At 56.1% G+C, this 24,504-nt stretch overlaps 9 protein-coding genes across 9 annotated transcripts; 6 read left to right on the top strand and 3 right to left on the bottom strand.

Moving 5' to 3' along the window:
* Positions 1 to 225: 225 nt before the first annotated feature.
* BKA78DRAFT_251286 (ribosome biogenesis protein Nop53/GLTSCR2) lies at positions 226 to 1,625 on the top strand (the record flags this gene model as incomplete). The annotated part of the gene is made up of 3 exons (XM_066884639.1): positions 226 to 350; positions 405 to 1,361; positions 1,412 to 1,625. The coding sequence occupies 3 exons, from the start codon at positions 226 to 228 to the stop codon at positions 1,623 to 1,625; spliced, it is 1,296 nt and encodes a 431-aa protein (XP_066744723.1).
* On the bottom strand, positions 1,619 to 2,938 carry BKA78DRAFT_141502 (uncharacterized protein). Its single transcript, XM_066882772.1, has 3 exons — positions 2,660 to 2,938; positions 2,346 to 2,448; positions 1,619 to 2,187 (listed from the first exon to the last, which is right to left on the bottom strand). The coding sequence occupies exons 1-3, from the start codon at positions 2,776 to 2,778 to the stop codon at positions 1,792 to 1,794; spliced, it is 618 nt and encodes a 205-aa protein (XP_066744722.1). The 5' UTR covers positions 2,779 to 2,938; the 3' UTR covers positions 1,619 to 1,791.
* Positions 2,939 to 4,653: 1,715 nt separating this feature from the next.
* Positions 4,654 to 7,431, bottom strand: BKA78DRAFT_141491 (uncharacterized protein). Its single transcript, XM_066882771.1, has 2 exons — positions 7,164 to 7,431; positions 4,654 to 6,757 (listed from the first exon to the last, which is right to left on the bottom strand). Exons 1-2 carry the CDS (start codon positions 7,195 to 7,197, stop codon positions 4,707 to 4,709), a joined length of 2,085 nt encoding a protein of 694 aa, XP_066744721.1. The 5' UTR covers positions 7,198 to 7,431; the 3' UTR covers positions 4,654 to 4,706.
* Positions 7,432 to 7,601: 170 nt separating this feature from the next.
* Positions 7,602 to 9,473, top strand: BKA78DRAFT_315265 (UDP-glucose 4-epimerase). The gene is made up of 4 exons (XM_066888528.1): positions 7,602 to 7,958; positions 8,044 to 8,278; positions 8,335 to 8,785; positions 8,841 to 9,473. Exons 1-4 carry the CDS (start codon positions 7,930 to 7,932, stop codon positions 9,242 to 9,244), a joined length of 1,119 nt encoding a protein of 372 aa, XP_066744720.1. The 5' UTR covers positions 7,602 to 7,929; the 3' UTR covers positions 9,245 to 9,473.
* A 93-nt stretch (positions 9,474 to 9,566) lies between these two features.
* On the top strand, positions 9,567 to 11,228 carry BKA78DRAFT_141345 (uncharacterized protein). The gene has a single exon (XM_066882769.1). It carries the CDS (start codon positions 9,740 to 9,742, stop codon positions 11,051 to 11,053), a length of 1,314 nt encoding a protein of 437 aa, XP_066744719.1. The 5' UTR covers positions 9,567 to 9,739; the 3' UTR covers positions 11,054 to 11,228.
* A 682-nt stretch (positions 11,229 to 11,910) lies between these two features.
* BKA78DRAFT_353112 (NADH-ubiquinone oxidoreductase-like protein 21 kDa subunit) lies at positions 11,911 to 12,745 on the bottom strand (the record flags this gene model as incomplete). The annotated part of the gene is made up of 3 exons (XM_066891490.1): positions 11,911 to 12,220; positions 12,317 to 12,427; positions 12,498 to 12,745. 3 exons carry the CDS (start codon positions 12,743 to 12,745, stop codon positions 11,911 to 11,913), a joined length of 669 nt encoding a protein of 222 aa, XP_066744718.1.
* Positions 12,746 to 13,013: 268 nt separating this feature from the next.
* BKA78DRAFT_353111 (mitochondrial F1-F0 ATP synthase subunit F of fungi-domain-containing protein) lies at positions 13,014 to 13,642 on the top strand (the record flags this gene model as incomplete). Its single annotated transcript, XM_066891489.1, has 5 exons — positions 13,014 to 13,061; positions 13,117 to 13,131; positions 13,286 to 13,436; positions 13,489 to 13,554; positions 13,617 to 13,642. The coding sequence occupies 5 exons, from the start codon at positions 13,014 to 13,016 to the stop codon at positions 13,640 to 13,642; spliced, it is 306 nt and encodes a 101-aa protein (XP_066744717.1).
* A 1,690-nt stretch (positions 13,643 to 15,332) lies between these two features.
* Positions 15,333 to 19,082, top strand: BKA78DRAFT_141472 (uncharacterized protein). Its single transcript, XM_066882770.1, has one exon. The coding sequence runs from the start codon at positions 15,450 to 15,452 to the stop codon at positions 19,035 to 19,037; it is 3,588 nt and encodes a 1,195-aa protein (XP_066744716.1). The 5' UTR covers positions 15,333 to 15,449; the 3' UTR covers positions 19,038 to 19,082.
* Positions 19,083 to 19,787: 705 nt separating this feature from the next.
* BKA78DRAFT_353109 (uncharacterized protein) lies at positions 19,788 to 21,071 on the top strand (the record flags this gene model as incomplete). Its single annotated transcript, XM_066891488.1, has 2 exons — positions 19,788 to 19,882; positions 19,934 to 21,071. 2 exons carry the CDS (start codon positions 19,788 to 19,790, stop codon positions 21,069 to 21,071), a joined length of 1,233 nt encoding a protein of 410 aa, XP_066744715.1.
* Positions 21,072 to 24,504: the final 3,433 nt, after the last annotated feature.

The raw sequence follows: 24,504 nt of genomic DNA, 5'->3' as shown, positions 1-24,504 counted from the left end.
ACTGTCAAGATACCGCTCGGTCACCGCTCACCGGACAATGCTCAGACCAGACACTGTTCGTCAGTCAGGAGGAAGGGAAAGCTCATGGCCCGGCTCCGTTTGCAGGCATTGCAGGGATCGTCGCCCGCAAGGCGGTGAAGACCGAGGCCGTTCTCTCTTATCGATATCGACTTTTTGCACATTTCCTCCCATTTGTCCACAACACTTTCACTCCACCCGCACACCATGTCCGACCCTACAAACCCCCGCAAGCAGCCCTCGCGCAAGGGCAAAAAGGCCTGGCGCAAGAATGTCGACGTCACCGAAGTCACCACCGGCCTCGACAACCTGCGCGAAGAAGTCATCCAAGGGTGAGCTGCCACGCGACAACCGCCAATTCCAAATCCTCTCCTGACAGCAAACAGCGGTGTGATTGCCGAAAAGCCTTCCGATGAGCTCTTTGCCGTCGACACGGTTGGATCCGCCGAGATCAAGAAAGAAGTCCAGAAACGTCACAAACCCCTCAAGGCCGACGAGATTCTTGCTCAACGCTCCGCTATCCCCGCCGTTGACTCGCGCAAGCGCTCCTCTTCCAAGGTCACCAATGGCGTGCTCGAGCCCACCAGCAAGAAGCGCAAGTCCGGCGGCGTCTCGCACAAGGAGCTCGAGAGACTCAAGTCCATAGCGCACGGTGGCGACACTTCGGAGAAGGATATTGTGCAAATCGAAGGCACTGTGGCCCACGATCCATGGGCACTTCAGGAGGAGAAGCAAGACCCGCGCTTCTCATTCCTTCCCAAGAAGAAGCCTGTTAGAGCTCCGGAGACGCTGAAGCACGCACCGGTTGTGCTGTCTGCAAGCGGCAAGCCATTTCCTGCTGTGCAAAAGCCCGAGGCCGGCAAGAGTTACAACCCTCTGTTTGAAGACTGGACCCAGCTGCTCGAGCGCGAGGGCCAAAAGGCCGTTGAAGATGAGAAGAAGCGTCTTGCCGCACTTGAAGAGGAGAGGCTGAAACAGGAGCGCGCCGCTGCCATTGCTGCTCAATCAGACCCCGAGTCTGGCGACGAGAGTGCCTGGGAGAGCGAATGGGAAGGCATCCAGAGCGAAGCTGAAGGATCCGAGTTGAAGAAGAAGCGACCGGAGCGCAAGACTCCGCAACAGCGGAAGAAGGCAGAGAGGAAGAAGGAAGCCGAGAGGAAGGCCAAGTGGGAGGCACAGATGAAGAAGAGGCAGCAGCAGCAAGAGCAGATCAAGAATATTGCCAAGGAGGTGGAGGAGAAGGAGAAGCAAAAGGCCGAGCAGATGAAACTTTTCAAGGCAGATGACGAGTCGTCCGCGGATGAGGAAGAGGCCTTTAGGAGGCGAAGATTCGGCAAAGCTCCGTACGTCACTCCGCTCTGTTGATGTGGAATCAACGCTAACAGTTCATCAGTATTCCCGAAGCGCCGCTCGAGGTTGTCCTTCCGGACGAACTGCAAGACTCTTTGCGCCTTCTCAAGCCCGAAGGCAACCTGGTCAAAGACCGGTTCCGCAACATGATCATCCGTGGCAAGATTGAGTCGCGGAGACCGATGCAGCACAAGAAGAAGAAGGTCGAAGTGACGGAGAAATGGTCATACAAGGACTGGACTCTCGGCGGCAAATAGATAAAAGCATGGGGATCTGGCGTTTTGTTTGCGGTTTTGGAAAATGGTCCTTGCATTTCATACCCCGGAGATAAATGTGGTTGCTCAAATCGATATGTTTTGGTATCAACCGCTCATCTCATCTAACAAAACGCATAACACTTCTCTTAAATCAGGAATGCAGTGCTTACTTCCTCTTCGGCCCCGCCAACACACCATCCACATCCTCATCCACCGTCTCCAGTTCCACCTCATCCGCAACCCCATCCGAATCATCCAAAAAACGCTCCTGCTCACCGTCAACCACCACCTCTTCCCCCCTCGCCCCCTTGCCCTCCTCCTCTGCCGCGCCGCCATCCCTGCGGCCAATGACGACGCTGCCAGCCACCAACATGGCGGCGCCGAGCCACCAGATGCCGGGGAGGCTTTCGGAGAAGATGGCGGCGCCGAGCAGCGCGGTCAGCATGAAGTTGGCGCTCGTGTTGATGATGGACACGCGCACGGTGGACGAGGCGAGCGTCAGGGCGCGCGTGAAGAGGCCCCACATGGCGGCGTTGAAGACAATGTTGAGCAGGAAGAAGAACTGTCGTGGTGTGAGTGGGGATGCGAGACCATACGGGTGAGTGGCTACTGGGTTGGCAGTTTGGTGGAAGATGATCGTGCGAGCATGGCTTTGGGCCGTGGATGGGAGGAGAAATCGTGGAATGGTTCAATAATGGTAGTAAATGCATCAATACATACCCCTCGAACTGCAAACTCAACCACCTTGCCACCCGTTCCCCCTTCCAGATCCAATGGGTGCGCTATGGCGCTTGCCCAGTTACTTGTGAGATCGGTTGTCGTCCTGCGAGGCAATGAGAATCAGCCCAAATCTCTCGCATCAAAACTAGAAGCACCAGCAAAGCCCTGTCTCGTCCTCCCAATTTAATTGTAACAGTCCCTTTCTGTTTGCATTCTTCTCTTCCCTCTACTTTGCCAAATTACCCCGCCGCGGCCGGCAACTACGGCCCCGGGTTCTCTCCCAGCGTGGCAGAAAAGGAGAAGGAGAGACATACAGCTTGGCAAAAACGCCGTTGAAGGCGGCACATGCGCCACTGGCGATGGCGACGATGAGCCATGTTGATGATTTGGTGGGCTGCTGCTGGGGCGTTTGCCCCGAGACTGATGATGGCATGGCAGGCAGGCAGGCAGGGGAAAGAAGAGGAACGGAAGATGGGAGGAGAAGAGTGAAGAAATGGGCGCGTAGAAATTTGTTTAGATGTGGTTCCAACGAAAACTAAGAACAGGTTCGTGGATAGTACCAAACGCAAGATACTCGGCCACGCAGTCTTGGGAGATGTCGTGCAGCTCTCCGCCTGGATGCCTCACGAGCGGGGCGGAATAGGCATTTTAATTCCTTGGCGCACCAGCGGAATGCCTCCCGTCCACCCTCTCGTCCGCTCCGCTCCGTCCATCGACCCCCTCGCCCCTTTCTTACCAGGTCAGCCCGTCACCCCAACGGTCTCAAAAGCCATCGCCGCGCCGTCAAGCCTCCATCTACTCGGTGGCGGCGAAGGAAGATGACGAGTGCCTATTCCTCAACCTACCCCTGTACATACACGTAGCTAGCTTGGTCGACGACCGTTGTCCGCCTGTCCGCCTATCTGTCTACCTGCTGGCACCAGCAGACCAGCCCCTTGGCTCCTGAATCCCACATCCCCCAGTCTGACGTGCGTAGTCTGTCTCGCGCTTCCACGGTTCGAGACTTGCCCTTGAAACGGCTGGCTACCACTTGGCCGCGCGGCAGGCATGTTTGGCGATGGGCCGGTAGCTGTGGTTCGGGTGCAGGCTGCTGAGGGACTCGGAGAGTCGTTGATGCCTTCTGGATGCGTACATGTGGTTCTGTTGATCCAATTGCCTGTCGTAGCAAACATTTCTCATGTGAACCGAGGTTTGCTCTTTCTCTTTGGTCGTCCGTGTCAATTGTGAAAACGCTATATACCTGAAGACATCCAATCCAATCCGATGCGCACGAAAAGGATGACGAGTCTTGCACGTCCCATGCCCATGCCAGTCAATGAACGTGATACCAGCACAGAATGTGACACCTCGGACGAAGCAGTACAGGCGCACCCTGTCACCCGGTGGCAAGAAGGACGGATGGAAAGAGGGATAGATGGAAGGGTCTTCGACCCGAGCCGTCCCGCCAGCGGCCCGCCGTTCGATGGCAAGTCAGGCCAACCCAGATTCCAAGATTTCTTCACCAACGATCCAAGGGATCTTGAACTCACCATCTTCTACAATTCAGCATCTACGTCATTCATTTCTTTCCATCATTACACCACCTCCCACAAGTACACATAAATAGCCTCCAACACACCCCATCGGCCATCACCCCAACCTCGGCTTCCTCCAATCTCGCTTTCCCCCTCGACGCATCATCACCACAAGGCCTCCCACGGCGTCGGCTCGTCTGCCATCTCACGATACGCAAACGCAACGGGGTCGCCGGTCGACGTGACAAGGTAATGCGACCCTGTGTAAAACGCGCAGATCAGCAGCCGCCGCAAATGACGACGGCGTCCCGCGTAAATTAGAGTTGTGCCCATCGCGCCGTCTGTGCGTGCGGCAACGCCGCTGGTGCCCCCGTCGGTGATTATGCGGATCGGCGTGCGGGCAGATTGCTGTCGGCTGGTCGAGGCCCGTTTGGTGCTGTGATGTCATGGTGGTGGAGTTGGGGGCGGGTTGTTTGCACGGGCATTTTTGGGGGGGACGGCATTGGACTTGTGAAGCTGAAATTTTCAAAAGACGTGATTATGCTACTTCGTACTGACTTTGAGAGAAACCCTTTTGTGCAGATACCAAACCCCGCCGCCACCATTCAACCAAAAGGTGCATCAAGACTGTGCCGCGCCATCAAGGAGGAGAGAGGAGAAAATGAAATACGGAGCGTGACGATGGGGAAAACGCGACAAACGACAACTGCGGCGGCGGGGGATTGCGGACGTCAACCATAAAACTCATGCTGTTCAAAAATGCGAGGCGTTGCAAAGACCAAACACCTCCAAACACCATTCGCCCACCTCTTGCTTGGTTTTGTCCGGCTCTTTGACAGACTCAGGCTCATGGGAACCGCGCGTCATCACGCTTGTTGACTTCTCCGACAAGCTGGCCCAGCATGCGAACGCGGTAGAGGCAGGTGAACTCCTGACCGTAATTTTTGGAAACACGCACAATGGTATTTTTGACTGGAATTTCCAGGCCGGCAAGCGAGACGAGCGGCTCAAGCGACTGGACGTAGTTGGGGGCGTTGATGTCGTAGTCGAATGAGCCGACGAAGACGTACTCTTCTTTCAGACTTTCAAGTTTGTTGTCGGGCTTGTCCGTGTCTTGCCCAGTGCGGCTCTTGATCATCTCTTTCACGGCCTCTTGCAGCATTTTGCGCTTCTTCACGTCTTTCACTTCCAGCCAGAGCTCAATGCGTTGCGGAGCGGTCGTGATGTCGAGAGTCGCGCCCTTGGGAATGTGCTCGACAACCATCCTGGTGGGGTAGATCGTGTGGTACATCTTGATGCCAATCTGAGCCTGCCCACTGTTGGATTTCGGGGTGCACCAGCAATCATTCTCCTCCTGCCAGGTCGTAAGAGCTTGTGCCTTGGCGTCTCTATAGGCGTAATGGTAATGGCTCGGGACCCAAAGGTTTTTAAGATTACGAACCTTGGCGCCCCAAATGGTAATGTCATTCAGGGCGGCCAGAGACGGAGAAGTAAAATCAGGATTAATCTTTGCACCTAAACCCAGAGAAAAGAAATTGACAGTTGTCAGAACTTCTCTCATGTTGGCCACGATGATCTGGTCGAGGGCGTATGTCAGATTTCCTTGGGTGATGTGAGGCATTGTGTGTTCAAGCTGGTCGATTCGATCTTTGATCATGCCAATGACGGTGTCCCTGTCGACGATAACGTCCTTCTGGACAGCCTTTTTGAGGAGCGAGTTGGTGTTGGTGGAAAGGTATGCTTCGAGGCGAGCCGCGTTGTTGTCCATAAAGTGCTTCCAGAATTCAGAGCCCTGGCGGTTGTCTTCGCCCGTTGCCTGCGAGAAGGCGCGTGCCGCAGTCCAAAACGATTCGGGAATAATGGCTTGTCCATTCTCACCAACGCTGGGAAGAATGAGGTTTTCCGGCATGTGACTTCTCAGTGTGTCGTAACCATTCTGGAGTTTATCGAACTCTCTGAAAAGGTTGGTAAGTCTGTCGTCCAACCTGAGAGATTCCGCCTTGAGGCCAGCTTGATCGACACGCAGTTGATGGGTGGCCTCCGACGAATGAAACAAGACATTGACCTGGCCCTTGCGAAAGTTGAAGTAGCTCGGTGGCCACATGCGTGCAATGAATATCATGTCGACGATTATGCAAGCGAGGAAGGCGTAATGCAAAAGTGCGATGAAATACCAACTGCAATTGACGAAAGACGAGCCCATTCGCTGCAGTTTCGTCCAGCCTGTGCGAGACGAGTCGATGGATTCCGCCGGCGATTGCTCCCTCGGCTCTGCCGACTGGACTGTTTGAGGACCGACGGTTTCGTTTTGAAAAGTGTTGTCTGGTCCTTCAATTGAGGGCACTGGAACATCGTGACCGCTGACAGAAAAGGCGCCATTCAAATTGCGTTGAATACTGCGCCCAGCAGCGCTCGGCGAGGCGGAAGCACTGCCATGGCAGGAGTGCTCGTTGATGGGGCTGAGCGGATGACTTGTACCACGACCGCGACCGCGCTCACGGACCGCCGACGTGCTTCTACCTGTGGAAGTCTCTCTGAATCTGCTAGGTCCGGGAGTAGGGGTGGCTGCGATGGGTTCGGCGAAGCTGTCCGCGAAGTTGACTAACGGGGCAGCGGGATTCTGAGGCGGACTGCCACCACCCGGCACACCAGCGGAAATGGCACCAGTGCCGCCGTAAGCGGTGGAGTTTTTGGTTGGCTGGTTGGTCAAATGGCCATGTTGACCAGCGTTTGGAACACTCGAGCCGGCCCTGGCAGTGGCTCTTCTCATCGGGTCATTTTCCATGCCGGGAATGGGAGTTTGACCTCGCGAGCGGGTAGCGTTAGACGGGCCAGTGGGAACCACTATTGAGGCACTAGAGCCGCGTCGGCTACGAGGTCTGGAAGTGTCTGGGACGTCTGCTCAGGTTAGTCTCAGACGACAGGGCAGATGGAAGAAATGACAAACTGGATCGATCGGCCATTTTTGAGAATTGAAGGATGAGAGTCGAGAGAGAGAGAGAAGATGAAGGTGAGGTCGGCGATTGAGGGTCTGAGGAAGAGGCGAGAAGAATGGGAGAGGTTGAGGGTTGAGGAGAGGTACGAGGAGGGCAAGGATTCGAGAAGGAGGAGGAGGAGGAGTTGTCTAAGGGAAGAGAAAAGAGAGGCAAGATGGAGTAGGGCAGAAGTTTAAAAGAGGCCAAGAGCTTCACAATGAAAAGTGAAGTGTGAAATGCGGATGTGAAAGAAGCTCAGTGAAAAAGTGAACAAGTCTACCATGAGAGGCCGAAATAGGAAACGAAGGATGCAGAGGGAAACAACCTACTAAGAGCAGCGAACAAGTGAACAGCAGTAGCCATTTGTTCAGCTAGAGGAGTTGGTCAAGGAATTGGAAGAGGCGACAATGGATAGAGCAGATGGCAGCTCCGTTGACATTTCCAGCGAACAAAGGAGCAGGTCAATGGAAGCAGCATGGTCCGGACATGGACATGGGGCTCGAGGAAGTTCAACAGCCGCTTGCGGAAGAGGAGGATGGCCGGTTATAGATGACGCGTGACTGGCGATGATGGTGGTGGTGGTGATGTAGCTTGGCGGAGAATCGTTTGGTGTTGATGTCGCGGGAGTCGCGTCGCGCGTGGATGGAGCGTGCAGGGCGAGGATGCCTTGGTGCCTTGATGTCTTGTTGCCTTACTGCCTGAGGCCACCATTTACCCCTCTGTCGTCAGCAGCGCGGGCAAGTGGCCGGCACCCTCACACCCTCGTTGACGTCCAGAACTTGGGACTGGCTCTCTCGAGGGCGTTGAGCGGTACCTGCGCCACTGGCGACGAGTGTCGTCGGGTGAAACGTGCCCACTCGTGGCATCCAGCATGTCTCCATTGTGATCCTCATCAGGGCCCGCCCTGCTCTGTGCGCCGCCCTCCCCTCATTTGCCTGTGCCTCTCTACCAGCTACATTACACTACCTACCTTGCCTTGTGTCCACCAAATATATTCCGCCGCCTGCCCACGCCCGTCTACCTGCTCAACACCCCACTGCCTCCTCTCCTTCTCCAAGTCGCTCACTCCTCTACCCCATTCACATCACCTTCATCATGCCTGTCGGCTCTGTCCTCGTCACCGGGTAAGTCTCCGCCGATCCATTCATCCGACTGCGCGCCGCATTGAGCGCTCGCATTCCACGTTGCACTTCTAACGTTGCCTTACAGTGGTACTGGCTACATCGGTTCCTTTACCACCCTCGCCTTACTCGACGCCGACTACAAGGTCGTCATTGTTGACAGCCTCTACAACTCGTCCGAAGAGGTCATCAACCGCATTGAACTCATCTCCGGCAAGCGTCCCATCTTCTATAAGGGCGACATCACCGACGAGTCCGTCCTCGACAAAATCTTCCAGGAGCACCCCGACATTGACAATGTCATCCACTTTGCTGCTCTCAAGGTGCGTTTGCGCAGGCTCGCAACTTGTGAAAACCCCAGCTGACTCCAGCTGTACAGGCCGTCGGCGAGTCGGCCGAGATTCCCCTCGAATACTACCGCGTCAACGTCCAGGGCAGCTTGAACCTGCTCCGCTCCATGCAAAAGCACGATGTCACCAATGTCGTCTTTTCCTCCTCGGCCACCGTCTACGGTGATGCCACCAGGTTCCCCAACATGATTCCCATTCCCGAGCACTGCCCCATTGGCCCTACCAACACCTACGGCCGCACAAAGTCGACTGTCGAGGCCATGATTACCGACCACATCAATGCTGAGCGCAACAAGGCTACCAAGGCCGGCCAATCGCCCAACAAGTTCAACGGCGCTCTTCTGAGGTACTTCAACCCGGCTGGCGCTCACCCCAGCGGTCTCATGGGAGAGAACCCCTTGGGTGTGCCGTACAACCTGCTCCCCTTGCTCGCGCAGGTCGCGATTGGCAAGCGCGAGAAGCTTCTCGTGTTCGGAGATGGTAAGTCTTCAGAGGTGGGACGGACCCCTTGCATTGACGTGCTGACACCTTTCAGACTACGCCTCCAAGGACGGCACGGCCATTCGCGACTACATTCACGTTCTGGACCTGGCCAAGGGTCACCTCGTTGCCCTGAACTACCTCCGTGAGCACAACCCTGGCGTCAAGGCGTGGAACTTGGGCTCCGGCAGGGGCTCCACCGTGTTCGACATGGTCAAGGCTTTCAGCCACACCGTTGGCCGCGACCTTGCTTACCAGGTCGTCGAGAGGCGCCCCGGCGATGTCTTGGACCTGACTGCCAACCCCACACTCGCAAACAAGGAGCTGGGCTGGAAGACGGAGTTGACTCTCGAGGACGCCTGCAATGACCTGTGGAAGTGGACCGAGAACAACCCTGAGGGCTACAACCAAGCCCCGCCAAAGGAGTTTGTCGAGGCGCTCAAGGCGTCGAAAAACTGAACGTCACGGGCTGAGTTGAACTTGGTCTGAATGGAAAGTTATGAATTTTCTTTTGTTAACCAATTATTGAACAAAGCTCTGCGCGCCATTATACCTCGAAGCATTAAGCTTTTATTTGGCATACGAGCGTTAGTTGAGGAATCGCGAGGAATTACAAAATGTAAACGGAATCAGTAGACAAAATACCAAATAGAGTCGCGTCCACGGGCGCTATATGCAACCATTAAAACAACGCGCGGGCGTGGTGCTGTCAAATATTCCACGGCGTCGGACTTTGTTCGCTCGCTTTGACTCACCTCCATGATGCAGCCCACCACCACGAATTTGCTGCCCCGCCGAATCCTCCGCACCTTCAGCACAACACACCTTTCCCACCTACGCCGCACCGGATTGAGGGTTTCTCTACCAGCACGAGCATCAATTCATCCTTGTGGTCCCCGACCCGTTACAACGCCGCTTCCACGTCTCGTGCTTCCTTCCATCTCGACCCGCACCATGGCCTCCGCCACGACTTTTGACGACGCCGTCATCTCGCTGCTCCAGCGCTCGTACCCCGACTCTGGCGCTGCCGCCGACGCTGATGCCGTCAAGCTCTCCAATGCCATCTTCAAGAACGCCATCTACACGGACGCTGAAAAGGCCGAAATCGTGCAATGGCAAATCACCGCCTCCCACATTGGCAACGGCAACGAGGACGCGGCCAAGCAAGCAGAGCGTCTGTCTGCGCTGAACACACACCTATCCTCCCGCACGACTGTGCTGGGCGCAAAGCCTTCGGTCGCGGACGTGGCGCTGTACGTCAAGCTGGCACCCGTCGTGGCCAAGTGGAGCGCAGAGGAGCGCACCGGCGAGCAGGGCTACCACCACATTGTGCGCTTCGTCGACTTTGTGCAGAACGCACCCGTCTTTGGACTCAAGATTGAGGAGGCGGACAAGGTCGCCGTCGACGCCAACGACGTCAAGTTTGTCATCAAGCCCATTGACGCCAAGGCCGAGAAGGAGCGCAAGAAGAAGGAGAAGGAGGCCGCTGCGGCCGCGGCCAAGGGCCAGACCGAAGCTCCGGCTGCTGAGGACAAGAAGAGCAAAAAGGAAAAGAAGGCCGACAACGGCGAGGCCGCCGCGGGAGCTCCCAAGGAAGGACAGCCGACGCAGAAGAAGGAGAAGAAGCAAAAGCAGCCCAAGCAGCAACCGGCCAAGCCAGTCGAGAAGCCTCTCTCGCCGGCTCTCATCGACCTGCGCGTCGGACACATCCTCAAGGCGGAGCGTCACCCCAACGCCGACTCGCTGTACGTGTCGACCATCGCCGTCGGCGACGCACCCGGCACGGACAACACGAGCGAGTACGAGGGCCAGGTCGTGCGCACCGTGTGCTCCGGCCTCAACGGGCTCGTCCCGCTCGAGGAGATGCAGGGCCGCAAGATCGTCGCCGTCTGCAACCTCAAGCCCGTCACCATGCGCGGCATCAAGTCGTGCGCCATGGTGCTGGCCGCGTCGCCCCGCGAGGAGGGCGACGGCCACAACGGCCCCGTCGAGCTCGTCAACCCCCCTCCCAACGCTGCTGCTGGCGACCGCGTCTTCTTTGACGGATGGGAGGGCGAGCCCGAGGCCGTCCTCAACCCCAAGAAGAAGGTCTGGGAGACGCTCCAGCCCGGCTTCACCACGACCGAGGATCTGGCCGTGGGCTTCGAGGTCGGCGATGTGCCCCAGCTGGCGGGTGAGGGCGACAGCAAGAAGAGCGGCGTCGGCCTGCTGAAGACCAAGGACGGTGTTTGCGGCGTCAAGAGCTTGAAGGGCGCGACTGTCAGGTAAAGCGGGGGAGATGGACTGGAGTCGACTTGAAGATGAAAATCGAGACAGCCAGTCGCTTGCAATTCTGGTATAATGGTGGCATCGCGGAGCTATTCAGTCAATCTGCAGCGCTTTCGCGACATCTCGGGCATGCAGCCAGTCAGTCCATAGTAGACAAGACCAAAAAATCAAAGCATTCAAGAAGCCAACATTTGCAGTCTGCCTCGTCTGCCATCTCTCCATCAAGTGCCGCGAGCCACAAGAGAATCTTTGTCAAGGTCTATTGATTGACGAAATCCAGACATGGGACTGGGAACATGTTGCCTGCCGACAAAAGAATCCCACTGGCGCAGTCAAGTTTGTTTGTTTTGTCATTTTTTTGGGTGGCATCGTGGGACCAAAAGAAATCCGGCTGCGTCTGTATAATGCAGGTTGATTCTTTCGAAATTTGGAAATGGACTACAAGATTGACAGTTAATCTCCATCCTAGACAACATATGTCTAGATGGTAATCTGCTTGGTTTGTTGACAAACGCGAAGATGCAGTCTAAGCAACAAGACAGCATTGAAATTCCACGGGATTCCCTAATACAACTTTGCGAGGATTCTAGGGTGACAAAACAGAAGGTGGCTTGCTCTCTATGTCTAAGCTGCGGGTGATTGTACATCGAACGAAGCCCATTTGGCAAGCCGAGGAGAAAACGAATCCCATCAGTCACAGACATTGTCTTTTGCCCTTCTCTTTGCGCTTCAAAAGAACATCAAGGTTTTGGTTGGGTGGTCCAACTGTTTGAAAATGAAATCACGACCTCTTTCAACCTTTCCCGCAGTACGCTCAAATCAATCAAAATCGTCAGCAGCTCGGCTCTTTTCAACCATCACTTGGTGCGGACAATCTTCAACTTCTTCGGGCTGTGGACGAAGTTGTTGGCGTAGGCCTTGGGGACAAATCTCCTCTCGTTGGGCTCCTGAACAAAGTACTCGTAGCCCTGCTTCTCGGCAAAGGCAATGGCGTCCTCTTTTCTCTTGAACTGGATGCGCTCGCCTTGCATGAAGTCGGCGCTCGACTGCCATCCCATGAGCGGGTTCTCCCACCGGTGGCCCTTGGGCAGCGGGTCCCAGTCCATCAGCCAGTGGTGCGCATGCCAGTCACCGGACTGCATCGCTGACTTGGCGGGGCGGTAGATTCTTATTGCCTCGATTAGCTTACTTGCCTTCTGATGGTATTCGTCTCACGTGCGAGGGAGAGACGGGATAGGAGATTCAGAGCAATGAGCTGCGTACCGGACAGTCCGGGCCTGGAGGTCTGTCGGAGCACCCGACAGGACAGCGGCAGGCACAACGTCGCCCGGCTCACTGCCGTCGACGACGCGCTTGGGGATCGGCGAGAAGGTCCTGGGGGATCCATCAACATTCCACGTCTTCGAGATATTTCAAGCTCCCAATTGGCGGTGGCTCTGCTCACGAGGTGCGGTAGTCGGTAGCGACATTGTAGTCTGGAGTTCTGGGGATGCCTGGACCCTCGTCGCGGACGCGCATGCCCTTGAGCGTCTGATCGCCGTGGCCAGCTGGATGGTCGGTTGAACTGCTCGTGGGCGCCGGTTCCGTCGAGGCGGCTTTGTCGGCGTAGAAGCGACGGGCGGGCAGGCAAGTCTGCCTGGCAACAGGGCGAGAAGCTGCAGCAAGCAGCCTGGCGTTCAATGTGCGCTGCATGGTGGTGGAGGTGCAATTGCGGAGAGATGTCGAATGCGGAGAGCGTGGAGTGGTGGTGATGTCGTCGGTCCGCATTGTCCCCGTCGAGTCTTGGCGTTTTTAGCGCGGTCTGGTCTTCCTCCTCGCCAGTGCTCTCATTGCCGTGACTACCTATAGCCCTTCAAGACGCCAACCATCTCCGCTCTCCGTCATTGTACGTCCCTCGGAATCACTGCTGCTACTCGACCAGTGTTTGGATAATCGCTGACCGTCCGACAGCCCCGCGAAAATGAGCTACATCACCAAGCGCGGTCTCTCGACCCTCATTCCCCCCAAGGTACGATTACCGGAAGCCCTGGACTAAGAGCTGTGTAGCTAATCTGCGTCCCTAGATCGCCTCCCCCAATGTGAGTGTCATCTTTCGCGGCAGACTCGACCCGCAAAACCGTCATCGAAGCATGTCCGAATTCGGAAGCCGACAAACTTGAGAGCCGGCAAAGCTGTCACTCGGTGACAGATCATGAAGAGATTGGAATGGACATTGGCTAACGAATACACAAGGCCATTGGAGGTGCTCAGGATGCGGCTCGCATGTCGCGCGTCGTGAGCTTCTACGAGAAGCTGCCTCGTGGCCCCGCTCCGGCGCCGCAGCCCAAGGGTCTGATTGAGAGGTACCAGGCCAAGCACTTTGGCAAGAACCCCACGGCCAAGCGTAAGAATTCACTTCAAGAAGTCTTTGAGGAGGAGGAATTGACACTCGACAGCGCTCATCCACCTGATTGGCGGTCTGCTCCTGCTTGGATACGCGCAGAACTACTACTTCCACCTGCGTAAGTCCACGCTCCGGAAGCTTGAGACGGGCTCCTTGGGATCCACTAACATGCCGGCGTAGGTCACCACAAGAACAACGCCCACTAAATGCGGTAGGCTTGAGTTTTATAGTTCAAGGCAGCCCAATTAGAGGGACGAATAGAGCAGGAATGTAAATACTCTGCAACGACGCGAAGCTGTGCGGTGAAGGAAGTGAGGTGTCAAGGCCAACATGAATCGAATCAAAGCCGAACGGCATGCAGTCTATTGTTGTTGATCGGGCCATGTGAAGACGTCGAGTTGTTGCAGGGGAAAGCCCTGTTGGGTCGCTGAAGTGGATGGACTGCTGTCCCGCTTGCGGAGAAGTGAGGATGCGGTGGGAGCCCGACCAGACGATACGAACAACACCACCATAGCAACTGCAAGGGTGAATTGGCGGCGTGAAGCTCAGATCCCCCGAGTGGTGCTTGGCCAGAAGAGAGCCGTGACCTCTGGTTGACCGGGACTGCCGTAAGGCTGCGGGTGGATGACACAGACTCCGTGATCACTGATGCCAAGACGGCCGAAGAGGCTACGCTCTCAGTTGCGACCCCTTCAACACCATTGCACCCTCACATACCCTCGGCGCATCTCCCACGCCCCTCGACGCCCCACGCCCTGAGCTTCTCCCCCTCCAGGCTCCGTCTCCGCGACCTTTGATCCTGCGTTCCTCGAGCGCTCTTCATCCGCGCCTTCGACTGCCAACCTAGCGCCCAAAGCTCCCGCCCGGCCAGAGCTCCACCAGAGAACCAGCAAGGCTTCTGCGGAAGCTCCTACCGTATACCCGTGGCGACTACCAAGACTTGATAGCAGGTATATATGACGACTTCTCCTTCTTCAGGCGCACGCGGCCCCGGTCTGGCGACTGCAGACGCCACGACCACCGCCTTTGCATCATCTCGCCAAGCAGACAAAGACAACAACAGCTCTGACTCCGACTTTACTGCCACAACAGTTTCGCAACTTGTTATGGCAGAGCAGATCACCCACGATGTGGTAAATGCAGCACAGTCGATGGGTGATTCCTCGCCCATCGGCGTTAATGCGACTACTACCAACGAGTCCTCCGCCGGCGCGGCTCCGGATACCACCACGATCAACAAATCCTCCCACGACCTCTCTGACCCCTCGAATTCGACCAGTACGAAAGACGATGCGCTGCAAGACAAGACCAGCGCTCCTGAGACGACCTCGAGGGACGAGGGCACGCCTGCTGCTGTACGTTGTTTGCTCAGACGCACGCGACATGACCTAACAGGGGATCAGCTCGCCACCGAAGGATCCGAGCAGTCCAAGTCCAAAGATGCGTCGGTCGACAGGTCCAAGGAAGCAATTTTGAACGGGACTGGGCTTTCTACAGAAGATTTGGCCGCACAGCATCTGGCGGCGGATACCAGCGGAGGTTCGGATACAGACACCAGCCGCGCTGGAAAGGACGGTGCAAAGCCGAAAAAGCCCACTTCGTTCAAGTCGGTCTCGGTGACCAAGAACTTTCTGGCCAAGACCGCCGTATCTGCGCCGTCCAAGGTTGGAGAAAAAGGTAAATTCGTGATACGCTTCGATGGGAAGCAAGCCGGCTGATTTTTACTATAGTGTCGACAAGCCCGTCAATTAATCCGATTCAGCCTACCGCAAAACCTCGCTTGGTGGCGAAATCTGGCAGCGGAGTTGGAAGCTCGTTGACTCGCTCGGGGCTGGGAAAGCTTAATGGATCTGGCACTGGACCTGACCCGGCTACAGTATGGAACAAGAATAGACGTAATAAACTCGCTTTCCCATCTAGATTTGGATTCGACTAACCTTTGCAATAGCTACGCCTCCTCCTCAGCCCAAGCAATTTACAGATGAAGAACTCAAGCAGCAATTCGGTATTCACATGGCCACCAGGCTACAAGCGGATGAAGACGCCAAGGAGTCAAAGTGGGCCGATATCGAGGACGATGAGGAAGATTGGGCCCCTGAGACGGTGGAATGGATGGACGGCACCAAGTCGACGGTCAAACCGACAGAAAACGCTCCCCCCGCAGACGAACCAAAGAAACCCGAAGAAAAGAAGGACGATAGGCCCCTGGAAGATCTAAAGCCGGCAGAGCAACCGTCCTCCAGACCATCGTCAACGGGTCCCAGCTCACTGGGAAACAAGACCATCTTAAAACCAGGAGCTTACATCTCTGCCGCACAGGCAAAACAGGGCGCTTCTAGCCTTCGAGGAGGACAAACAGAAAAACCGACTCTTGTGGCCAAGTCACCTGCTGCCCCGGCCAAATCCCCTTGGGCTCCGCTTCCCCCAATTGAAAAGGTCTCTCCTGTCATTATCAACCCGCAACCGCAAGTTCCTGCCCAGGCTCGCTTTGGTCAGAGAGATCCACATGGATTCGACGCGCTTCCTCCGGTACCCGTAGCTGCCAAGGAGATTGCTGCAGATGACTTTAACAGAACTTTGCGAGACGATCGGGGACCTAGGGAATTGTTCAACTCGCAGTCTGGCAAGTACGAGCCCGTTAGGGATTTGCGCCGAGGATCCCGTCCCGATTCGAGCTTCCGTCAACCATCGGTTTTGCAGCGTCCTATGCATGGCGGTCCCGCTGAGCCTTCGGCGGCATTCCAGACGTCTCGCTCAAGTGTTGAAGAGTCGTGGTCCCGCCGCAGAACATCTTCCAATGTAAGCGGTGGAAGGCGGCCTTCGTTCAGCAGGGTACCCGAGCCTGTTCGTGATAGGCGCGGTTCTCATTCGACGACGGATATGCCTCCCCCGCCGATCCCTGGTAAAGCTGGACAGGCCCCACGTGCATCGTTTGGGGACCGCGGGCTTTCGCCTGCGGCCTCCAATCAAGGCTCGTGGACGCAGCGCTCATCGCCTGTTGCGGGTCAAGCTCAGCTAGCTTCGCCTCATAGTGCTACCGCGTCCCCTGCGACAACAGACGCTGTCAACGGCGCGAGCTCTGCTTATGATGCCGTCAAGATTCAAGAGCAGATGATGCGCGAAAAGATTGAGCGTGCCAAAGCAGAGAAGCAAAAACGCCAAGAGGAGGAAGCGCGGGAAGAAGCTGCTCGAAAAGAGCGTCTCCGACGCAAACTTGAGGCTCTTGGACCTGCACCGACCAAGGACGACAAGTCCAGGAGTCCGACGACTGCGGCAAGTGAGCTCAGCCCGGCACAGAAGCCTGCGACGATGCACTCGCCGCCACCGAAGCCGCCAATTCCGACGGCAGAGGGTGAGGTTGCTCAGTACGGCATGATGAAGGTGCATCAGCCTCACTCAATCAAGAGGTCGACAGCAAGCATCAATGAGCAAACACCTCAGCTGAGGCCTTCAGAAGCCAGGCGTGACGGACGGTCACCAGAGCTTAGACAAAGCTCGCCTGTCAAACTTCCGGGCCCGCCAGCATCAGAGGTCAAGGACGAGCGATTCATGTCCCAAAAGGCATCATCGCTCACGCTTGCGCCACTTGAGCGAGAGGCGCCTGGGTGGAGGGCATCACAGGCTTGGGGTGCGGGCATGAGCAGGCAAGGCGGCGGCAGCAGCATGAACGTCTGGGGCCCGCCAAACAGAGAAAGAGGCATCGGCAACGGCACCTTTGGACACACACAGCAATCACAGCCAGAAGGTGCGCCGTCGGCGCCAGGACCCATTGCACCGCCCGCTCCTTCCTCCTCGTCGCAGGCAGGCACATCATCGGCAGCGGCGTCGCGCTTCGCACATAACACAGAACCTCGCGCGCCAGATCAACACCAAACTTTACCACCACCATCCTTCACACTGCCGCCATCTGACGATCGGTTGCCTCAATCTACTCTTTCACAAAACCCTTCAGCTATGCCTCCCACCATGGCGACTGTTGCGCCTCCGGGCCAGCAGGCGCAGCCTCGCGTTCTGACCGCCGCCGAGTACACTGCCGCCGTCCAGCTCGGTGACCGCGAGCGCGCTCGTGCGAACATGGAGGCCCGCATCCAACAGCGCGATACGCCTTTGCCTACCTTTAAGCACACCTGGGTCAAGGTCGAGCCTGGCCTCGGTCCCACTCGTCGCACGATTTCGACGACCACCACGATCCGCGACCCTAACGTCCCGCCGCCCAAGAAGGTCAACAACAACGCACCGATTGTCGACAACCCCATCAACACCGATAAGCCCAAGCCCCAAGTCTCGACTCCAGCTGCGTTCAGCGAGCCTGCGAACAAGCAAACTCCCGAAGATACTCCTGCGCTCCGTCCGATCGGTTCTGAGAAGGCCCAGTCCTCACCCAGCAACTCTAGCACCGCCAACCAGTCTGGTCGCCCATCTCGCTTCTTCCCCCGTACCCCCGAACAGCAAGACAACTTTCACCATGGCGCTCCTCAGGCTGCGCGTGATCCAAACACTCTGAACTCTATTACGTCTGCCACCGCTGGCGCCAAGCCTGGTGTCAACAACAAGACGAGGCCTGCGGACGTTGATGCGCCACCACCGCCTGAGACGTCAGATCACCCTGCGTTTGGCGGCAACACCCATCGTCCGACTGTCAAGCTTCCTCAAAAGATCAAAGTGAAGCTTCCACCCGCTGCAGACAACCAGCCTGCTGTCCTCATGCCGGCTCAGACGCCCGCTAGGCCTCAGCAGGGACTGCGCTTTGGATCACAGCCCATTGTCACCAACAAAGACTGGCAGGGCCGCTTCGATCACCTGCTTGGCCATCGCGCGTCTACCGCTTCATCCCCCCCGAAGACAACTTGCGCCTCGTTCGATGTCGCCCCGGCAAGCAAGGCTCCTCTCGACCATGCCGGTCAGCCTGCGACCGTCTCTCTCCCCAACAAGCCGGCCAATAGCAACAAAACCGCCCCGGGCGACGCTGCTCCCGCCACCGAGGTTGTCTCCAAGGATGCTTTTGAAGAGGTTATGAGCGTCCCTGAGGCTTTCTCAACTCCGACCGTCCTGCTCCCCAAAGAGCCTCATATGAATGCTGGGCTTGCCCCCGCTTCTGCGCCGGAGGTTGCCAGCCGTCCCCTTAGCCACTCCGAGGTCTGCTCTGGTGACCCTAACTACGGAGGTTTGTTTGATGTCGAGCGCAAGGGTGACAAGCCTGTTATCAATGTTCGTTTGCCCGGCCAGCCAGAGACCAAGCAGGTCGCGATGGAACACCACCACAAACAGGGCCGCAAGCCGTACAACAACTACAACAACCGTTCCCGTGGACGTGGCAACGGTCCGCGCCGAGACAACAACGACTTCTACCGCCGCAAGGGCCCGGGCAATGGTCCTCACGGCCGCAGCACCGAGCATGGACACAACTCTACGGGCGACAGCAACGACTTTTACCGTCGCAAGGGCCCGGGCAACGGTCCAGGTCACGGCCGCGGCCAGTCAGCCGAGCACGGAAGTGTTGGTCAGGGCCAGAACTCGTCTGGCGGAACGTGGGGAAGCAGCAACAGCTATCGCAAGCCCAGCAGCAGCTGGAATCGCCGCCCGACTGGCTCTCTCAACTGAGTCGAGTGGGCAAAATTTTACAACTTTTTCCTCTACGGCCTGAGTGCGTTTGAGTTGGCGATATTCCTGGCGGCCATGATGGCGTTTGCGTCACGTTTTGAGACTGACTCGGCGGCAAAGACCTGTGGAACATGGCATCTGTCTTGACATTTGCATCCGAGTTTCGACACACCTTCCCAAGGACGGTGACATGGACGAGGGGAGTTTTTTCAAGGTTTCTGCATTGGATGGGGTGGATTCGGGGTCCAGAGAGTATGAAGGTTCTTCTTTTGACGATAGCGGCCTCGAGGCTCAAGAATCAGAAGCCAGCTTCAAAAATCGAGCTTGATAATACAGACATGACGTGATGTCAAGGTGAAAATGTTTAAAGGGAGCCCCAAGCAAGGTATCGAGGTAAGGATCAAGGCGGCGAGGCGCGGGGCCAAGGCCGAGGGGGCAGGCGGGAGAGCTTGGCCAAGGAGCGGGAGGAGAGTAGGCCGAATCAGTACAAGGTAAATGAGACGGCCATGGGACGGCGGGTTGGTTAGCAGAAACCGACTGAACCAGCAAAGGGCAGGGCTGCAGCTGTGAGTGGCACGCGCGGATTCACATCGCATCGCATCACCGCGTCGACATTGCATCCGACCTGTGCCGCCATGGCTCTGACACGTTTACTACCAGCAGGCAACGCATTCGACGACTGAATATTTTTCAAGTCTGACCACCACCACCTCTTCGACTCGTCGCCCACCTCTCCTTCGCTCTGAAATCATGGCCAGCTTGCAGCGACGCCGTTCCGTCGAGCCTGGCACTGCCTTTCAGGTGGGCTGTGCCAAAGCTGCTGCTGCTGCTCCACCATCGCCCAGGTGAGCCTCAACCATCTGCTCAGCAACCTTCTTTCTGACCATACGATGCAGCAACGCCTCCGCTTCCGTTGACACGCCTGCAAGCCCCGATCCCTTTTCCTCGCTCAAGTCCGACTATGTCGTGCCGCCCATGAGCAGCGTCTCGGTCGACCCGCCCATTCCAGCCGAGACCGACTCTCGCTCAGCCCAGGACCAGCATCCCATGAGAGCAAACCTGCCTCTGCTATCGCAACCGCTGCTCTCCACCGAAGGCTTCCATCTGCAGCTAGAGCGCCGGCCCTCTGCATCCACCCTCGTCCATCCTGCTGCAAGTCACGCGACAGCGCTTTCACCACCCATTCCGCTCTCAACCACAACCCTCACCACTTATCCTTCAACCTCTCCCAACGCCCTCGCTCATCTCAACCCCAGGGATCCACGAGACCCCCACGCTCGGCACCACCCCCACTTCTGCCCCCGCTACCAAAATGAAGCACGCTCCGCAACCACCACCACGTCCGACTCTAGCGGTCCAACGCTTCTCACGCTTCCGCCAGAAATCCGGAGACTGATTTACCAACACATCCCACACCTGACGAATCAACAGCCGCTCATTTACTGCTTGTCGTTGTTTCGCAATCGGCGGCAGCACCCCCTGGCAGGCATCTGCCGTTTGATGCGCTCCGAGGCTCTGGACATGTACTACAGCTCCAACACGTGGTTGATCAAGCTTGAGTACCGCGATTTTTACGACAGCTTCAAATCCTGGGTCGCCAGCCTGGACGCCCCGTGCGCCAACTCGCTTCGCCAATTGCGTGTGAGCGTCCGCGGAGCGGCGTTTGCACGCGGCGGCTTTGGCGGCGGCGGCGGCGGCTTTGGTGTCTTGCCAGACGTATTTCCCATGATTCTGCCGCAGCACGCACAGCAGCAGCAGCACAACTACCACTTGCTCCCGAGCGAGCGCGCAGCAAATGCGGGCGCGGCGTATGGCTATGCGACATTTAGCTTCGACCTGAGCGAACGCTGGATCGACGGACGGGTACAAGTCCTGGCGTGCGATGGTAGCAAGTACGCAGGGCTCGAGGCCAAAATGGTGCTCGAAGGCATCGTCAAGACGCTTTGGGAAAAGCGGCGGCGCGGTGAGATGAGAGGCGCTGACTTGAAAGAGGCCATGGACCGCTTCTTGGATTTTACCGGATGGTGGCTTTGAGATGTGCTCGCTTTGTCGACAACCCATACGCTCCTCGCCCTACTTGCGTCATCTTACACATCATTTCGATACACCTCACCCACACATCATCTTACCTCTTCTCCCCCTAACCAGAATCTTCATCACCCATCTTTCCGGCGTTGTCAGGCACGGACGGCGCAGTTTCAATCTACTTTCCCAGCACTTAACAGGGGAGGCAGGCAGGCAGGCAGGCAGGCAGGCAGGCAGGCGTAAAAGAGGAACAACAATCTCAACCAACTTCCCCTCCAAGCGCCCGCCGTCCTACCATTTTCTCTCTACTCTCTACCTCAAGATACCAGGACTGGGCGCGCCACCGTAATCACTTGCGTTTTTCCACTTTTCAGTTACTTCTTCCCCCAGCGTCTTTTCAACGCTATCTTTCCCCTCAAATTCATTTGTCGATGTCTACATTTTTTCAAGTTTTGCAGCTGGTGCAGGAAAGTAAAATGCCATGCGCTGTTCAGTTCGAGCGAGTAATTGTTCAAAAGAGAGCGGGAGTGTGGACTAGATGCAATGGAGAGAGCCAAAGAGTCAAAAAAAGCACGGGTAATAAATAGCGAAGACCGAACAAGAAAATTCCAATGCACAGTTACGCTTATGCTACGAGTTTGACCGCTTTATGGCTGCTTGGTCCCCCCATTTTCGCTCGATTTTGGAAGTTCGAGAGACCGCAACGATGAGGCAAACCCCGTAGAAGGTGAACAGCTTCAGCAGTAGATTGCTCTACCATGACGCTCTTTCATAACCACCACCTCGGCTTGCCTCTGACCGGCGCCAACTAGCTAAGCCTCCTCTCTGTTCAGCGCCGACGGATCTTTCTTGTCACGGAGGCATGCAGATACGGTTATGGAGACAAGACTTTGCGACAACCAAACTACCAAAATAACGTCAAAGGTTCCGCTTCGCCATTCCTCCGCCTCCTCCTCCTTCTTCTCTCCGTCTCCAATCTCCTCTTCCATCTTCCATCGCTCATATATCCCCGCGCATAACCGTCCAGAAGACAAAGATTCATCATCATCCATGAACCGGTCCTGGACAAAGCCTAAAACATGACATTCCGCGCCTGTTCCGACCCTCAGTCAAGCTGAATGGCCATGCCGCCAATCATTCCCATCGCCGTCACCACCGAATTCTCCAAATTCGCGCTTGAAAGCCTGCCACTCAGAGCAAGATCGTCGAGTCTTGACCACATCGCCTCGTTGCGCTCGAACTCCGGAGCCGCGTCCTCCCTTCCGAGTAGAAACTCGAAAGCCTCGGCAATCATGAAGCGCTCCGTCGCGCTTCCAATCCCGAATCCATGGATCCTCATGGCTTTGCGGCACTGAATAGCCCTAGAGACTGCCACGATGCTGTCTTGTCCGCCGTAGGGCTTGTGACTGTTCGCGATGCGCTTCTCGAGCTCTTGGGTCCAACCAAGCCTTGATGTATGTCGTCGCTCTTGTTGTGGTGCTCCATGTTTCGTTTGAAGATGACGGCTCCGAACACCGGACCAGACTGAGGGCTCTCTCGAAAGCCTCATACGACACGTTGACGTCAGAAATCCTGTTCAGCTCTATGAACATGTCCCTAGCAATGTTGCCGGTGGCGAAGCAGTCGGCAATCTGATGCACTCCATCAAGGACTCCCTGTAGCCCGAGCCAGCGCTGTTGCCGCGCACTCCGATGCGGATGCGGATTGCCATGGCGGAGTGGAGGAGCACTGGTGTCGATGCTGGCCAGCTCGGCCAAAGAGAATCGGAAACAGCCATTGTTGAGGGGCCCGGGGCAAACGTCGGGAGAAAATGGAGTAGTGTGCGATGGATCGGAGCATGGAAGAGCTCCAATTGGAGTCCACTCGGATGCTGATTGTGATGCGTTTACCCTTCGAGATGTATATACTACTCTTTGAGGCATTGCCAATATAAACGAGAGAAGTGGCATGTAAGCAGTGGATAATGGAGAGTATAAGAATGTGGAGCACGCTCGACGAGCAGCGGTGGCAAGCGGATAGAGGAAGCAGACAGAGCAAACAAGCAGAGCAAACGGGGCAGCAAAACCAGGACAAACGGACAAGGTGATTTTCGTTGCTGGACCGGACCATCATCTTTGATCACCTCTCATCTTCTCTCTCCAACGACACAAACAACCACGCCGACTTCCTTTCAGGGTGGTAAGCAACGCAACGCAATTGAGGTCTCTGTTTGGGCAGTGCAATGCAATCAGGGGTTCAGATTGCGTTATTGAATTGCCGAACTTTCCATATTCAAGAATTCACGTGTTTTGCAAGTATTTGAGGTCTCTATTTTAGCTAATCACGTCTAATTAGAGCCTCCTCCAACCCACTTATATCTATACTTGATCTTAGTACGCACTGACTACCTGCTTACTTGTTAATCAGTCTTGACTTTCTAGGGGGAGAACAAGCGCCCGAAACTTTCACCCCTTGTATATATCTATATATTTTCAGCAATTCTGGCAACGCAACGCAAATTAGACCCCTAGTTGCGCGAGGCAATCAGTGTTGATAATTTGCCCAGGGCAACGCAACATTGCATTGCGTCGCGTTGCTTACCACCCTGGATCATCGACAACAGCTCATCCACAAACCCACCTATGATGGCTCGTACCTTCTTGGCCTCCAAGCTTACGAATTCGTGGAAGGCCAAGTAATAAAGAAGAAGAGAGCATCAACAGCCATCATCCGTGGTGCACGTTGTTTGGAGATGTTTCCGAAGGGCAGAATCACGCGCCAATCGCTGATGTCACTTTAATCCCATCATCACATCATGCCATTCGTCCCTTGATGGTTGCCCATATCCACATGTCTCGCTGTCAATTGGTGGCTTTTGCAAGTCATTGGAGGAAAAAAAGGTCATACCTACCATGCACTGCTCTAAACTTCTCCAAAACATGTGCGTCAACTGGTACGACTTGTTGGATTTTGGTCTGAAGTGGAAAAGATTTTTGGTTGGCGGACTGCTCCGATAGGTAATACTCGAGTCAAAAATCAGAAGTTGCAGTTCTCAGTCTTTGTGGATAGATACACTATCCAATCTTGATCATTGGTTCCAATTTGAAAGATGTAGATGTAGAGACATTTGCCTTTTGCTATTTTCCACCCCTATTATCCGGCCTCCTCTCATCCAACACGCATCAGCAGGAAAAGCCAGTTGCGGCACTCGGGGTTCCACTCGCCCCGGTGAGCAATACGCAACAGCAGCGACGGCAGACGGGGAAATTGCATTTACTGGACGAGGCTGAAGAGGGAAAGAGACGAGATGCCGTCTCCGTCTCCGTGCCTAGGTGGGCATGCTGCATGTGCCAGTACAACACAAAAGCATGGCTGCTGCTTATACCCCCACCTACTGCTGGCTAGGTACCGACAAGGCCAATAACGCCGCCGCCGCCGCCTCGCCCCTTGCCTCAATCCGCTG

Source organism: Phyllosticta capitalensis (genome assembly GCF_038381095.1).
Source record: "Phyllosticta capitalensis strain CBS 128856 chromosome Unknown BKA78scaffold_5, whole genome shotgun sequence".
Taxonomy (NCBI): Eukaryota; Fungi; Ascomycota; class Dothideomycetes; order Botryosphaeriales; family Phyllostictaceae; genus Phyllosticta; species Phyllosticta capitalensis.
This window is presented reverse-complemented; position numbering and strand designations above follow the sequence as displayed.